General features: G+C 44.6%; 1 protein-coding gene across 1 annotated transcript; it reads right to left on the bottom strand.

The window, feature by feature from the left end:
* Window positions 1-273: 273 nt before the first annotated feature.
* Window positions 274-2610, bottom strand: LOC133962287 (phospholipase A and acyltransferase 4-like). The gene is made up of 3 exons (XM_062397829.1): window positions 2443-2610; window positions 1330-1432; window positions 274-1195 (listed from the first exon to the last, which is right to left on the bottom strand). Exons 1-3 carry the CDS (start codon window positions 2488-2490, stop codon window positions 930-932), a joined length of 417 nt encoding a protein of 138 aa, XP_062253813.1. The 5' UTR covers window positions 2491-2610; the 3' UTR covers window positions 274-929.
* Window positions 2611-16221: the final 13611 nt, after the last annotated feature.

The raw sequence follows: 16221 nt of genomic DNA, 5'->3' as shown, positions 1-16221 counted from the left end.
GTTTAAATCTAAACGAACCATTCTAGGGGAAAGAAAACAACAATTCAAACAATTTAGATGAAACTCACTAGTGGAAACATCACTAGGATTATTGAATATTAAATCTACGCCAATAGGTTTATAAAACAGATTTACCAAACAATAACGTTAAATTACTACTATATAAAGATGTATTTTGAACATAATCATCAGTATGTCAGGGTTAGGGTTAGTTTGTGTCTTGGTGGAAAGACAGAGTGTCTAGCCTCTGTCTTTCCCCTTGTCCTCTGTCGGGTTGTCAAGCCTTGTTCCATGTTGCTGTTTTTCCTGATTCTAGCTTCCTTGTGTTTTTGTCTTCTTGTTCTAGTTCATGTCTTTTCAGTGTTTCAATTCCTTTAGTGTTTGTTTTGCGTTTTGTTAAGTTAAAGTCTCTTTTTGTATTAAATACACCTTTTGTTATATACCTCTGCTACTGGGTCCATCTCCTTTCCTCAAGTCGTGACACAGTATTTCCTCTGCATTAGTCAGAATATTTAAATTCCTCTCAAGGGTCATTTTATTCTTTTCCACACATTTAGAGTAGAGTTTACAATTAAACAGTATAATATCAAGCCTCATTTACATTTTATTTAATAAGGGTTTGATAACGACACCATATGAATATATATTAGCTGATGTTTTAGTATCAGAAATGTTTTATTTCCCCAATATCAGTATCTCCACTTCATGCACTTCAGATATCTATTAGGAATCCTGTCTCTTTGATTCTTTTGAGTCATATCAGAGTTGTAGAGAGAGCTTCTCAGTTAGTGGAGCGTTCAAGACCATGACTCACTTTGTGGAGAAAACAGAAAGGAAGACTCGTCTTCTGTCAATCGCCTTTTAACAAACACAACATCTACACACTAATTCTGCTGTGGAAGAGTTAACAAGGTTAACAAACACAACAGTCAGATACACACCTGACGAGACTCTGCCACCCCGTATCGCAGGTCAGTAGCAAAGTGCTCACAGTTGTTATTGACAAGGTCGTACTTTAACACGCGGCCCACCCTCTCACAGGCCTCCTTCACTATGATGGAAGGATCACGAGCCTTGTACTTGTTATCCAGTAGATTCTTGACCTGGTGATCGTCATTGCCGACTACATTGGTGAGCTTCTCACGCTTCACCATTCCGGTGCCTGAATTTGTCAACGAGCCAGATGACTGACCACCTGTGTGTTTTATAGAAAAGACAAACAGGAAGAACAGGGAGGCAAAGAAAGAGGAAAGGAGGAAGGTGCCATCACAAGATACACGTCATGTCCATGTGATATTCTAACGTGAATATAGTTATCACTTCACTCACTGTCTGTACCGAAATGAACCACTTCATTCTCTCCGATGCAGACGGCCCAGTGCTTATAGGGCCCACGGTTGATCTGGATCAGGTCTCCTGGTTTTCCTTTAAACTAAAAAGAAACATGAAAATTTAAATACAAATAATAAAGTAGCGATAAAGTCAATGTGAATGTGCAGTGATCAAAGTGCTCTTCATCATGGCTTCCTGTTGTGTTTGTTTGTGTGCACGAGCACGAGGGTCATATGAGGACACAGCCCTGCCACAGGTTGACGTACGAAAGAAACTCGACTAATGAATCAGGACTTGGAGGAAAGTTCACTGGAGTCGTTTTCACACCTAAAAGTCTGAAACCAACATTGTTTCCATTTGATCTGTTTAGATGTGGTTTCACATTGTGATTCATGGAGCTCACTAAACATCTGTCAGAGATACGTACGTCCTGTGGTCATCAGCTTCGTGGACTGAGACCAACCTTCACTTGACATTGATTAGATTGTAGACAACATGTGTTTCTAACATCCACGTGTTCAGGTGCTGTATTCACCAACACCTGACAGGCAGCATTAAATAAAAAATTCCAAACTCTGCAGTTCTTACTTTCACTCTCTCTCTCTCCTTCTCTCTCTCTCTCTCTCTGCTCCTTTTGTTTCTGAAATGGTCTGATCAGTCATTTTATATTTTCCCCTTTGTTGGAATTGTTTTTGTCTTTGTTCAGGTTCAATTCTGTTCAGTTATATTTGATTAAGTTCATAAAACGTAAGTTCTGTTCAGTCAACCTTTTATGGTGCAGAACTCTGTTTTTTCATAATTTTTAGGTAATTAAATCACTTTATGTTGAAAAGCTGCTGTGATCACACCTCATCCTGTTAATTCTGGTTCCCATTGTCAACTCTTTGATTGAATTACATTTTAAAGCGGCATCAAAATACTAATGTTGTATTTTACTCATAACTGAAAAACTTTGCACACATTATATGAACAAACTCAAAGTGAAGTTTGTTGATATATTTCAATCTTCACCTATTTATGACATAAGTGTGCGCCTTCACCTTGTCACGCACAAAGAACATTTAAATCTGTTTCTAATCTACTGTAACTAATGAGCAGCAGGAGACTCACCGCTTGCTTCCATGTCTTCAGCTCTTCGTCTATCAGTTCCTGACGCATCCTTTGTGTGAACACTGGAATATACTCTAGTTAAAGAACCTGTATAACCTGCCTGCATAAAGTCAGAAGCGTACATCGGGACATGTTAAAGGCTGTGGTCCAGCATGAGGCTTCCATCCCCCCACCTAAAAAGAAAAAAGAAGAAACCAGTTGAACCAGGTGAGAATGATGTTAAGGCGTTCAGGAATTTGTGGCGGTGCTTGGGGCGTGGCAGCCGGTTTGCAGAGAGACACTCGCATGGTGTTCAGGTGAGATTCCTGTAAAAGCTCAATCACAAGGTAACAAGGTGAAGTCACTGACAGGGCAAGAGATAAACATGCATGATTAAATATTAACTATTGAGATTGTTTGCTTGAAATGATACCAACAGCTTTAAAATGTGAACTAGAGTCAATACGTCATTTTATAAATAACTAAGACATTTTTCCTTCGTCTTTCATTTATATGAAATTAAATGTTTATGATACAATCATCGTTAAAAAGAGACTTACAATTAGTACACTCAACATGTATGGGGGGGGGGGCATTTTTTAGGGGTTCAGTATCTTGCCAAGGACACTTCGGCATGCAGATGGGGAAGAGTGGGGATTGAACCGCCAACCTTCTTGTTGGAAAAACAACCACTCTTCCCCCTAGGCCACACATAGTCGACCTTTTATGGTGCAGAACTCTGTTTTTTCATAATTTTTAGGTAATTAAATCAGTTTATGTTGAAAAGCTGCTGTGATCACACCTCATCCTGTTAATTCTGGTTCCTGTTGTCAACTCTTTGATTGAATTACATTTTAAAGCGACATCAAAATACTAATGTTGTATTTTACTCATAACTGAAAAACTTTGCACACATTATATGAACAACCTCAAAGTGAAGTTTGTTGATATATTTCAATCTTCACCTATTTATGACATAAGTGTGCGCCTTCACCTTGTCACGCACAAAGAACATTTAAAACTGTTTCTAATCTACTGTAACTAATGAGCAGCAGGAGACTCACCTTTGCTTCCATGTCACAGCTCTTCGTCTATCAGTTTCTGACGCATCCTTTGTGTGTTCACTGGAATATACTGCAGTTAAAGAACCTGTATAACCTGCCTGCTCGGCCCTTATGTAACAATACTTCACTAGCAGAGGGCTGAGTTTCATCTACCATGAATTGTGCAGCACGTGCGTTCAGGTTTCGACCATTTGCATAATTTAAACAATTTCAAATAGAAATCTAAAATCCTTATATTTACCTGCAAAGTTCAGATATGTTCTTCAAAATGAACATAACACATTGCTCAGAAGATAATTTTCATTGAATTTCACTTCGATTGTTACATAAAATGTATAATGAAGAATTGATCACAACAAAAAAAATGAGTACAATGAAAAAATGAAACATGTCGCAGTTGGGACCGGGAATTAGACAGCAGGCCTGGAGATCTATTGGTCGCATGGTCCTGGTAATCAGCAGGCCAAGGAAGACGATGGACATTCGAATGGTGGTCCGCTGTGGAACGAGCGAATCTACGCAGAGCCAGCTGACCGGGACTTGGCTGTTCAGTTGGGGACAGTGAAGGAGTTGGCAGTGAGGAACCTCCAGGAGCAGGAGGTGTTGCCAGAACAGACCTGGGCTGCAATGGGGTCATTTTTGAGGACTTTCAAGACTAAAGGTACTTGAAACCACTGCAGGTGGTTGGAAAGAGGTTCCAGGAACCAAGATCCATAAGTCCCCGGCACTAGAGGAGCCATCATCCAATGCCGCTAAAGACGGTGGACAGGGCATTTTAGGTGGGGGAATGGAAGCCTCATGCTGGACCACGGCCTTTAACATGTCCCGATGTAGGCTTCTGACTTTATGCAGGTCATCCACAGGGGCAACCGTGTATAACTGCTCCATCACCAGAGGGGGCCTTCACAGCCTGGTAGACCAGAAGTCTTGGATTTTATGTCAACCTCTAGCATCGTGGTCCCTCAGGTACACTAATTGGCCGGCTGGGAGAGGTGCATCTTGGACCCACTGATCATACCGCTCTTTCCTTTTAATAGCAGCAGCCAACAACCACTGAGGAGAACCCTCAAAAGCAACACTGAGTCGAGCGTGGTGTTCAAGCAACCATTCCTGCACTTCGACAGGTACTGGGTCCTGAACTCAACCCAGGAGGAAGTCCACAGGAAGCCGAGGTTCTTGTCCACTCATTAAAAAGAAGGCCGACTCACCAGTGCCCTGATGAGGTCAGGTGTCTTTTAAAGTATCGACTGGTGGTTGTGTGTCCGCAGCTTGATCCTCGTCTGACAGAGGGGGGAGATATTGTGGAGAGAGAGATGCTTGGTCAGGGATTTGCAGGCTTTTCCCTCAACGAGTCTTAAAAAGCAGAAACCAGTTTAACCAGGTGAGAGCACTGTTCAGGCATTCAGGAATTTGTGGCGGTGCTTGGGGCGTGGCAGCCGGTTGGCAGACAGACGCTCGCATGGTATTCAGGTGAGATTCCTGTAAAGGTTCAATCAGCGGGTAACAAGGTGAAGTCACTGACAGGGCAAGAGACAAACATGCATGATTAAATATTAACTATTGAGATTGTTTGCTTGAAATTATGCCAAGCTTTAAAATGTGAACTAGAGTCAATACGTCATTTTATAAATAACTAAGACATTTTTCCTTCGTCTTTCATTTATGTGAAATTAAATGTATATGATACAATCATCGTTAAAAAGAGACTTACAATTAGTACACTCAACATGTATGGGGGGGGGGGGGGCATTTTTTAGGGGTTCAGTATCTTGCCAAGGACACTTTGGCATGCAGATGGGGAAGAGTGGGGATTGAACCGCCAACCTTCTTGTTGGAGAACGACCATTCTTCCCCCAGGCCACACTGCAACAGGAGATAAAGCAACAGGGACATATTAAAATCCTGAGCACAGGGACGGAGGGAGTGAACGAGTGAAGCGGCAGCTGGTTGAGCGATATCAGCAACTTATCAACACGTTAGGTTTATCGTCAATATACACAATTGTTGTGACCTGCCAAAATGTAACACGAAGGCACTTCGAAATCGGTCTTATTTATTTTTTTACGTGATCCGAGTGACCCTTTCCCAGTGTCAGCCTAATGTAGGTGTCTCGTAAAGTCAACACGTGTTTCCCTCGCTGACATAAAGACTCCAAACAGTTATAATTTAAGTTTTTTGGGGGCAATGTCGCCTTTATTGATAGGACGGCCTTAAGGAAATCAGGGTTTGCTACAAACCAGTCACTGTTGCTGATCTGAGAACGGGATAATGCAATAAGTCAACACTCAAATAAGATTGATTAACGAGCCCAAACCAGATTAAAAGACGGACACATATATAATCTGTCCCTGCAGAACTGTCCCTCTTCAATCAGCCGAGGGAGACGAGAGTCCACAGACTGCGATGCGTTCAGGGGCTGCTGGGATGAACAGCTCTGTTTCTTTTGATGGCATCACGCTCCAGCTCAGGAGGAGCAGGGTTGATTCCGTGAGTGTGATTCCACTTTCTCCAGGTGCCACGGCAATTTCACAACCCCCCCCCCACCAGGGAATAATTCACTTGAACATAGATCAGTGTGATGAGAACTAGATAAGAACTTTGAGGAAAATGTGTCTGAAGTGTACTTCTACTTATTATAATAATAAAAAGCAAATAAACATTTGATCAGTTTAGTCATTTTAACATTAATGTCCCATCTGCCATCTAACATGGAGTTGCAGGTGTGTTTGTGATGTATGCATCGAGCCACCAGGGGGCGAACCGGATGATTTGGCTTCACTTTTGAGAATCGGTCAAGTCATCCATGGTTTGTGCACACACATACTGAGTGTTCGAGTGTGTTTGTGTGTGTGGGTGTGTGTGTGTGTGTGATGCTGCCAGAACTGTGTATTGTCACAGTGACATTCAGTGGCCTGTGTCTGGATCAACAAAAAAATCCGCTGCTGGGCTTCTTGTGACCCCCCCCCCCCCCCTCCCCCCCGTTCCTGCCAGAGCGCAGAGCAAATGTCAGCTTCATTATGCAGCCAGAGGCCGAGCACTACTCTGCTGCTGACCCCAGGTTTTTCTGTGCGACAATTAGCATGTTCACAAAGTTTCCGCTGCGCACAACTTTATTTTTGGAGATATGTTCAGAGCAGTAAACTAAACTAAACTACAGGAGGCAAGTGTGCATCTGGCAAAGTGTCGACTCAGCTGTTTTTCAAACCTGTAAATATATATATATATATCTTTCTATTTATCTTTCATTTCTTGTCTGTTGTTTGAGTGAGATGTTTGTGGGAGTGGCCCCAGCTGTGGTGGACATGTATTAAATCTCTCACTTGAAACTCGGACCTGATGTCATCACACTCTTCCTTCAACTGAGATATTCAAAGGCTTTTCAGAAATTCCACGTCATCAATGTAGTGAAAAACTTTATTTCTGTTGGTTGTCATTTGTATTTTTGCTGATTTAATTGGTTCCGTCTCCTCAATTCAGGTGGCCCATCCGGTCCACTTGTGTTTTGTGGATCTGGAGAAGGCGTATGACCGGGTCCCCCGGGAGAAACTGTGGGAGGTGCTGCGGGAGTATGGGGTAAGGGGGTCTCTCCTCAGGGCCATCCAATCCCTGTACTCCCAAAGCGAGAGCTGTGTTCGCGTCCTCGGCAGCCAGTCAGTTTCGTTTTCAGTGGGTGCTGGTCTCCGCCAGGGCTGCGCCTTGTCACCAATCCTGTTTGTGATATACATGGACAGGATATCGAGGCGTAGTCGTGGTGGGGAGGGGTTGCAGTTCGGTGGTCTGAGGATCTCGTCACTGCTTTTTGCAGATGACGTGGTCCTCATTGGATCATCGGCCTGTGACCTTCAGCACTCACTGGATCGGCTGGTGGCCGAGTGTGAAGCGGCTGGGATGAGGATCAGCACCGCTAAATCTGAGGCCATGACTCTTAGCAGGAAACCGATGGATTGCTTACTCCGGGTAGGAAATGAGTCCTTAGCCCAAGTGAAGGAGTTCAAGTACCTCGGGGTCTTGTTCACGAGTGAGGGTACTATGGAGCGTGAGATTGGCCGGAGAATCGGAGCAGCGGGGGCGGTATTGCGTTCGCTTTACCGCACCGTTGTAACGAAAAGAGAGCTGAGCCGCAAGGCAAAGCTCTCGATCTACCGGTCGATCTTCGTTCCTATCCTCACCTATGGTCATGAGGGCTGGGTGATGACCGAAAGGACGAGATCGCGGGTACAAGCGGCCTGGTCAATGTGGCCCGGGAAAGGGAAGTCTGGGGCCCCCTGCTTGAGCTGCTCCCCCCGCGACCGACCCCGGATAAGCGGATGACGATGAGTGAGATGAATATTCATTAATTCAGTTCATCTGGATTCCGCTCACTCACTTGTGTTTTTCTCTCTCGCCCTCTCTCTCGTTGACACAGAATAAATAACCAAATATCAAATATAGAAATAGAATGAAGTAATTAAACATATGCAAAGATACACATATCAGTCAAAGTTCTGAGATTCTCATTAGAACTCAAATATGTGGATTTTGAGGGTGGATCAGGGAGAAAGAAAATTTTTAATAAAATAGAAACGTAGATGTCAGATCATATTTCTGTGAGAGGCCGATTTTATCTGCCAACCCATAAATTAGTCAGCCTCTAATTCTCCTGAGCCCAAACCTGAAATCTGACTTCACCTCAGTCCAGTTCCTTCATGTTTGAATCCATTAGCAGCTTCTGCTCTGATCCCAGTACACGACACTGGGACCCCAGTGGAACCTGTCTCCCTCAGTCCTGTGACTCTCTGTTTGTCGATGCAGCAGCAGGAGAGGGAGTATTCGACTTGTCGCCCGAGCTCTCACGTCGGTGTGCGTGTTCCACTTGTCACGATGCGTCACGATTGGCTGATGCACTCGGTGATTGCAGTTATTGTTTTCTCCCGTAGAGCTCATTTATTTGTTGATCACAGCTGTCGCCTCCTGAGCGCCAACTTTTTCCCGAAGTAACATCTCAAGCCTCGTTCCGTCGACTCTAATTAGAGGTGCATCTCCTCTTACTGCCTGACATTGATCTTTGCTATTTAAGAGGCGGTTCACCCCAGTGCGCCTGCAGGTTGTCTGTGTGACCGTAGATCAGACTGACACGCTGCTGCTTAACAGAAATATCAATGATAATAATATCTGGGGGATCAATTAAATTAATGTGAGCAGGTTAAGTGAACTTTTCTCTCTGCTCCTCTTCCTCTTCTCTTTGTCTCCGCTCCTCTCGTTTGAGCTGAACGTGTCCCCGCCTCCTCCTGCCATCATTTCAAATTAAGAAAAATACTTGTTTCAACACACCAACATGCTCCGATTGGGAATTCTCTCATCCTGAGGAGTCAACACCTCCGTGGCTGAGGGGACACAGGAACTCACTTCAGCCTCATGATACAACGTTGGTGTCAGGATGGAGGAAAATATATAAATATCAAAAGATACTAATCATTTACAAAACTTGTTTGCTCTCTGAAGTGCGTGCCTGTCGAATCCAACTCACATGTATTGGTGAATTATGAATTGCAGCATCGCCCTTATTGGTCTGATGCAATAGAAACAGCGATTTTAATCATGTAGCTCTCAAATGTAAAACCTCAGTATATCGTCCAACCAAGGACGCTGTGTGGCAGTCCCACGTTTGGAACCAGCTCCGTCACAGTAGAGCTTTCTCTTCGTTAGAGTGAGCTGTGATGAGCCAGCACTGTCGGGTTTGAATCCCAGAGTCAGTACCTGGCTCATTAACACACAGTGATTCCACTCTGCTGCTGCTCCACCCCCACAGGAGGATATGTGTCAACACACGAGACACATTCTCATCTCCGGTATGTTCCACTGCCTCCGTCTGCACATGTGCATCAGTGTTTCTGTATGTAAATAATGTGTGTGTGTGTGTTTGTGTGTGTGTGTGTGTGTCGATGTGTATGTGTGACTGTGTTTAGTATTTCATTAGCAGTAACGTGCACTGGCCTGATTTTCTGCTCGTCCTTTGGCCTCTTTGTGTGTATTCATGTTTTGAAGGAGCACAAGCACCACATGTACTATTGTGCGTGTACAGTGTTGTGTACTCTCACACATCACAGAGGCGTATACACAACCTGCAGTAATCTGCTTTTACCCTGTGTACACCGGTGCAGGCCAGAGGTTCAGAATCATTAGTCATTTGTGAAACACATTATGATGGGAACATTAAAACTGCAGCACAAACCAAATTTCATAAAACAGCATAAAATAGGTTATTCATTCAAAACTAATTAACAATACAATACTTATTAAAGAGGATAGTGGGTTATCTGTGTATGAGCCTCTCTGAGCGTTAAGCTGCAGGTGCTTGAGGTCGTTTCTCAAACTGTGACGTCAGCACGATGCTTCATCCTTCCAATGCCATCTCCTCCTGAACAACAGGTGTCAGCGCTGAGAATACAACCAGTGTCGGAAAACAAGGTGAACAAGAGGAGACACAAGCAGAACCATGTTGGCACCTTAGATATATATATAAAGGCTAGATGTCTCATCCGCGTTTCCAGCCAACAGAGTCGAACGTCCGCACATGGCTGCCATCTTGCCACAGGCAGCCCGCCCACCCATAACTATGTGTTGGTAGTGGTACATTAACTTTTTAAACAAAATAAAATAAAATAATTCTTGATGTATATTTGTAAAGTGAAATCTTGTACCTATATAGAACATTATTCAATTTTTTAGAAAATAACATAACAATTCAAGTATGCAGTGTCCTAACTACATCTCTGATGTTTGTAACAAACCAAACCGTTTAAAAATCGGTTGAAAATTGAGCAAGTTATGGTAATTTAAAAAGTACGTAGCACTACAACACAATGTTATGGGTGAGCGAGCTGCCTGTGGCAAGATGGCCGCCATGTGCGGAAGTTTCGACTCCGTTGGCTGAGACATCTAGCCTTTATATATATCTATATATATATAGATATATATAGATATATATGAGCAGAACCATGTTGGCACCGTTGTGTATCTTTGCCTCAACAAACCAGTTTCCCAGAGCTTCCTGCAGAATTCCTCGTCCTTCCCAGTCTCTCCAGCGACGTGTTCTCAGACTCGGTCCAGACTCTTTCCACCTGGCACCCGATGGTTATAATTGGTGAAAGGTGAGAATTGAATAGTTGAGTCTAAACATATAATGAAATACACACGTTATGAATTCCTGCCTCTTTGCACAAGGTGTCCTGAAAATGAATATATTCTCAGCTTCGTGTCAAAAAGGTTTAAAAAACACAAGAGTGATGTATCTTCTCAGTCGTTGTTGTCAGATCATGTCGTTGACAGAGAAACAAACTGACACACGGTCATGATGTTATTGGCGAAGCAGAATTTTGACAATAAACTCTTGAAACTTGAGTTTACACAAAAGAGTTAACTGACAAAAACAATCACATCCACAAACTCCCGTCCCCTCCAGGAGCTGTGGAGCGGAAAGGCCAGTCCCTCCGTTGAGTTGTGCTCTGAAGACATTAGACTTCAAGATCAAAAGATGAAGATGTGAGATGATGTAAATACCAGGAAATAAAAAAGCTGAAATTCTGAACTCCTGTCTTGTATTTCGTCTTTTTGATTTCAAACCCAAATGTCTCCGGGAACGGGCCCTTCTGTCCCATCAGCTCTGGAGGGACAGTGAGATGTGGGCGAATCAAATCTAGAAGACGATTCAATAATCACAGCAAAATGGTCCCTGGATTAAAACGATGTGTTGTTCTCAGATCATAATCCACGACACTGTCAGAATAAAACTCAGGTCCTGTTAACTCCGAGCACAGTTACTGATTTTCTGTCTCAAGTAACATTTTGACGTCCGTAATTCACCTGTCAGAAAAGTCTCCACCACTGCACCACTTCCTGATGAGCAGCCTCCGTGTCCCCTGGTGGAAATGGTCTCGAGTCAGAGGCAGTCTTCACAGTGATGCACCGAGGCGTCCTCGTGCACAGGGAGACGAGGCAGAGCTCTGACAATTTATCCAATTGAAGAAAATAGACGAGTATCACATTAGAGCACATTGAATATGCAGGAATCTCCTCTGCTCACCCAGTCGCTGCCCGACGGCCTCCACCGCTCCACCAGTGACGGGGGCCGCCGGTGTCTTTGATGCTCGCACTTATCTCGGGGCAGAGAAGTAATTAGGTTGGCCAACCTGAGTGCTAATTATGTGGGGATGTTCAATTTATAATCGCCTAATTAAATGGCTGCAGAAATTACATTGGAACCATCACAACGTGCACAGCCTGTTAGCTCGCATAAGCAAATAAGAGGCTAATAGCTGCTGTGCTGGGGCCACTTTGGCTCGTGGCATTCATATATTACTTTGAAGCAGCCTTGAAGGGCCCTGCTGTCCAGGCTCAGTGTTTCCCCCTGAAGACCAAAACCAAGTCATTATCTTTTTAAACTATTGTAATATTAGTTTATGTGTTTTTAAAGAGCGCTCCTCTCGTTTCCTCCTGCTGCTCTGTAGATGGATGTGAGTTCATGACGTTTTAACGTGTTGTGGGCGACTGTCTGACAAACTCTGACTGGACATTAAAGACTCCAGCTCCGGAAAGTGAAGCCTGGAACCTGTCTACTCCTCAATGACCAGCAGGGGGCGACTGCACCGGTTGTTCCTATTGAAGTCAATGAGAAAATGACTGTTCTTCTCACTTGATTCATAACATCAGTCAACATTCCTCTAGTTTCCAATAGAACATAAAGCTATGTATGCATCAGGGCATGGATACCATGTGACTGACAGCTAGTACCGTCCAATGGGTGCGGGTCGTAGGTGTAAGGTGGGCGGAGCGGTGTCCTCAGGCTCTCAGTCAGGCTCCACCCCCACTCTCCTAGATTGTGGTTTTACTTCTGGTTTCTAAAGATGGCGCTGCAAATCTTGGCCTTGACACGTTTCTGAATATCTGCGGCGTGTGAATAACTGATGCATGTGTACATTTACTTTGTTGATCCCGACGGGGCAGTAGTGAGACGGTGGCCTATATACAGTCACTCTGCTTCTGTTTGTTTTTTTTACGACGTAATTAGTGTGAGAAGTTATAGCAGCAGGGGAGAGCAGTGTTCTCTGTCTTCCATCACTCACTGGTACGTGTGGTTGTCCTCATCGAACCGTGTGAGACTCCACACGTCCCAGTTGTGTCTGGGAGAAATTGACATTCGGTGATGTGAAAGCCGTGTACACACCTCGTCACAGAACAACACAACGTGCGCCGTGTGCAGCTGAGGGTTGAGAGGCTGCTGAGTGAAGAGTGACATCTTGATTCCCTGAGCCCTCGAGCCAAACAAGGAAAAGAACACAGTGCTCGTTTTTAAAAACCTAAATCTCTGATCACTCTGCTGTGGGTCGTGTTGTGTTGTATCTAGAGTTGGTAATTTGTTCTCACGAGACTTTCTGAATGAGTGACGCTTAAAGCGACTACTCTCAGGTGGGTTTGATTGCTCTGGTCTGAATCGCAGGATGTAACCGGTTCCCAGAGGAATGTCCTAGCAAACCTAGAGCAGCACTTTGCTCATTGGCTCAAGGCGTTGGAGACGAAGGCCTTGTACGTTGATGAACCAGGTCGATGGTTATTTCATCCACATCCCATAATTTAAAGGGTTCCTGGCCGGGGGGAGTCCGTCAGCTGTTAGGCTCGGCTGTACCCGAGAATCAGAAAGTTCTCTATCGGCATTATAATCAGAAACAACTACATTTAAAGAGGCTTCTCTCTACAGTCACATAGACACAAGTACAAAGATATGAATACAATATTTCAGAATGCAAATACAAATGGTGAAAATAGTAATGGTTGCATAAAAACAGCAGCAGCAGCAAAACATTGACATGAACATAAACACTTTCTGCTGTTTCAGTCCCTGTGTGTGTTTGTGTGTGTGTGTGTGTGTGTGTGTGTGTGTCTGTTTTAGTCCCAACTAAAGACTAAAAAACTTCACATGACAACAGATTTTAGCTCTCAAACGATAAACAGCTGTTAAACCCCAGTGTGTGTGTGTGTGTTTTTTGTGTGCCAGCTTTTCTGAACATTTTAACCACTCGGTACACAAACGCCGTTCGGCACAACACTTGACATTTGATTGGTACTTGACAAATTGCTAAATGTGTTCAGACTAAATGCAAAGAGAATTTGAGAGGCGCTGTGATTTCACACACACACACACACACACACACACACACACACACACACACACACACACACACACACTCGGCGCAGACGTGGAAGGAATAAACATGGATTTGTTTCAGGGAGCAAATATCCTGATAGAGAAAGTTCTCTGGAAATTATCCGGCAGATCTTTGACTTGACATGATGAACTTTCAGATGATGAGGGACAGAGGGGAGAGGATGAAGCTGCATCCACCTGAGCATCAGGATTCGCCCAGTGTCCACACTACTCCCAAAACAGAGAGGTGTAAAACTCCAGGGCTGCGTTTTCAGTGGAGAAGAGCAGGAAGTGAGACGTTTGGACTCTTCTGAAAGAGTCGGCATCAGCCTCGGCTCCCAGTGTAGAACCAACATGGATAACCAGTCCCCAGTGTCGCTGACAGCTGTTGTGCAGTTAAACTCTGCAAGGATACAACTGTTTAAATGTGCAGGAGACGAGCTGTTATTCAAATTTTCAGTCATGTTGGTGTGGACGGAGATTAAAACTGGTGCAGAGCCGAAACCCCTCGTGTGGACAGAGATGGTTTCAGTTTGGAAACGTCACTTTCAAACCGAAACGCATGGGATGGAGCCTGAAGGAAGAAAAAAAACAAGAAATGCTCATGTCACAAAAAATAAAGACACAAAAGACAGAAGGAGGAATCAAGAAACGAGAGAAGTTAAAGAGGAAGAGTGAGGCAGCTGAGTATTTGAAGGAACCAGTGATAAAACAAATCTCTGCATCGATGACTCCTTCACGTTAATGCTTTCAAATTTGTCCTCCTGCAGACAAACAGCAAAACATCTGAGAGAGAGATTAAACTCCAAGTGCTCACACTCGTGAAAACCTCTTCACCGCTGCAGCTCGTCGTCTGAAACTCTCCCTCACGGAGGAAACATGTGGACTTTCTTTCACCAGTGGAATGATGGAACGCCGAGGTATTCTGAGTGTCTTCCATTAGTCTGAGGAAAACACTCGAGAGACATAATGTACCAGTTGAACACCTCCCCGCGGAGTGGGCGAGACGCTGAGTGTGGAGCAGTGTAAGTGTTCTGGAGAGGTGGAGGAACGAGAGGGAGGCAGGAAGGAAGAAGAGAGAGGGTGAGTGTGGTGGAGAGCAAGAGAGCCAGAGGGAGGGAGAGAGATCAAGGGGGGAGAGGACGGAGGAGAGAGAAGTGGTACATGAGAGAACATCTCAGAGAGCTTCTCCATGCTGGTGAGTTGGGACCACTGGGACCGGAGCGTCCTGGCCGCTGATGCTCTCCACAAACACGGACGTTTGATTCCCGACCCAGCGGCTGAAGGCTCCAGATGATGGGCGCTGGAGACGGAGGAGGTTTGCAGCCGAAGCTTTATGAAAACATTCAGCTTCAGTCGGCCAAGTTCCCAGAGAAGGTGCCGATGATCTGTCGGGGGTGCACTGACAGTTGGTCTCAGATCCATGAAGCTGATCCAGTTTGAACAGGCAAAGTGCAGACACCGCTCGGCAATACAAGGACCACAGTGATTTGTAAAGTAGGACAGGGGCTGTTACATAACAGCGGCTCATCAAATAATTACTGTCTTCAGTGGTGGGTTCCATGTTGTTACCTAACTCGCTGCTGTTTCATGAGATAAACACAATGTTTCATAACACACGCTCCGATGGAACTGGACGTTTCACCTCTGTTCTTTTTGGCCCTGATGAAACTAAAGACCTGCACAGAATGTGGAGCAGCAGCCCACCTGCACAGAACATTAAGAATGAGAGCAAGGCCCAGAGAAGAGCTCACAGCTCCACCAAGGCCCGACAGGCGCCCTTAACATTCCATCACGCTGCACCACACTTCACACACCAGTAGAAACCAGTCCCCTAAATGGGACTGATCCATTAAACATCCCCCCTATTATCACAACATTAAAGAAGGTGAAAAGAAATTTGATGGGTTCTTCGCTGACACTAACAGATGCACCAGCTAACTAACAAATGCACGGGGGGGAATATATGACCTCTAACCTTAGATCAACACCCATGTCCTTGGTATCAGCCGGATGATTGTGGCTGTTAAAGTTAGAATCCATGAGCAGAACTTTATTCAGGCTGCAAAGAAAAGAGCAAAAAGAAATGTAGAGATTATTTACGTTGATATATAAATGGTGCAACCCAAAAGGTGAAGTCCGATCGCCCCCTGGTGGCTGGCTGCAGAGTCGATCGTACAACCTGCGATGTAGTTCTCATCCCACTGATGTGTTTCCAGCCTTTTTCTGCTTATTTTGGTTTTGATTATAACTAATTTGTGTGCAGTGTTATGATTGGCTGCTGAGATGAACACGTGATTGGTTGAGCGGGACTCCTGTTGAAACCGCAGCTCCACTACATCACCAGTGTAAAATACCAGCCCCTGTGTGGAGGACATTTCTGCAAACTGGGAGCTGGTGGAGAGGTGAGGGCCATCGGAGCACATCGTGTTGTTTGAATGGAAACTGGGTGAATTGGATTCCTCGCCCTTGTACCGGTGCTCTGCTCGACGGTGAGCTACACTGCTGCTGCCGCGGCCTCTTCCCTCGCCCATCTGATCTCTGAGGACCTGTGGG

Source organism: Platichthys flesus, chromosome 10, assembly GCF_949316205.1.
Source record: "Platichthys flesus chromosome 10, fPlaFle2.1, whole genome shotgun sequence".
Classification (NCBI taxonomy): Eukaryota; Metazoa; Chordata; class Actinopteri; order Pleuronectiformes; family Pleuronectidae; genus Platichthys; species Platichthys flesus.
This window is presented reverse-complemented; position numbering and strand designations above follow the sequence as displayed.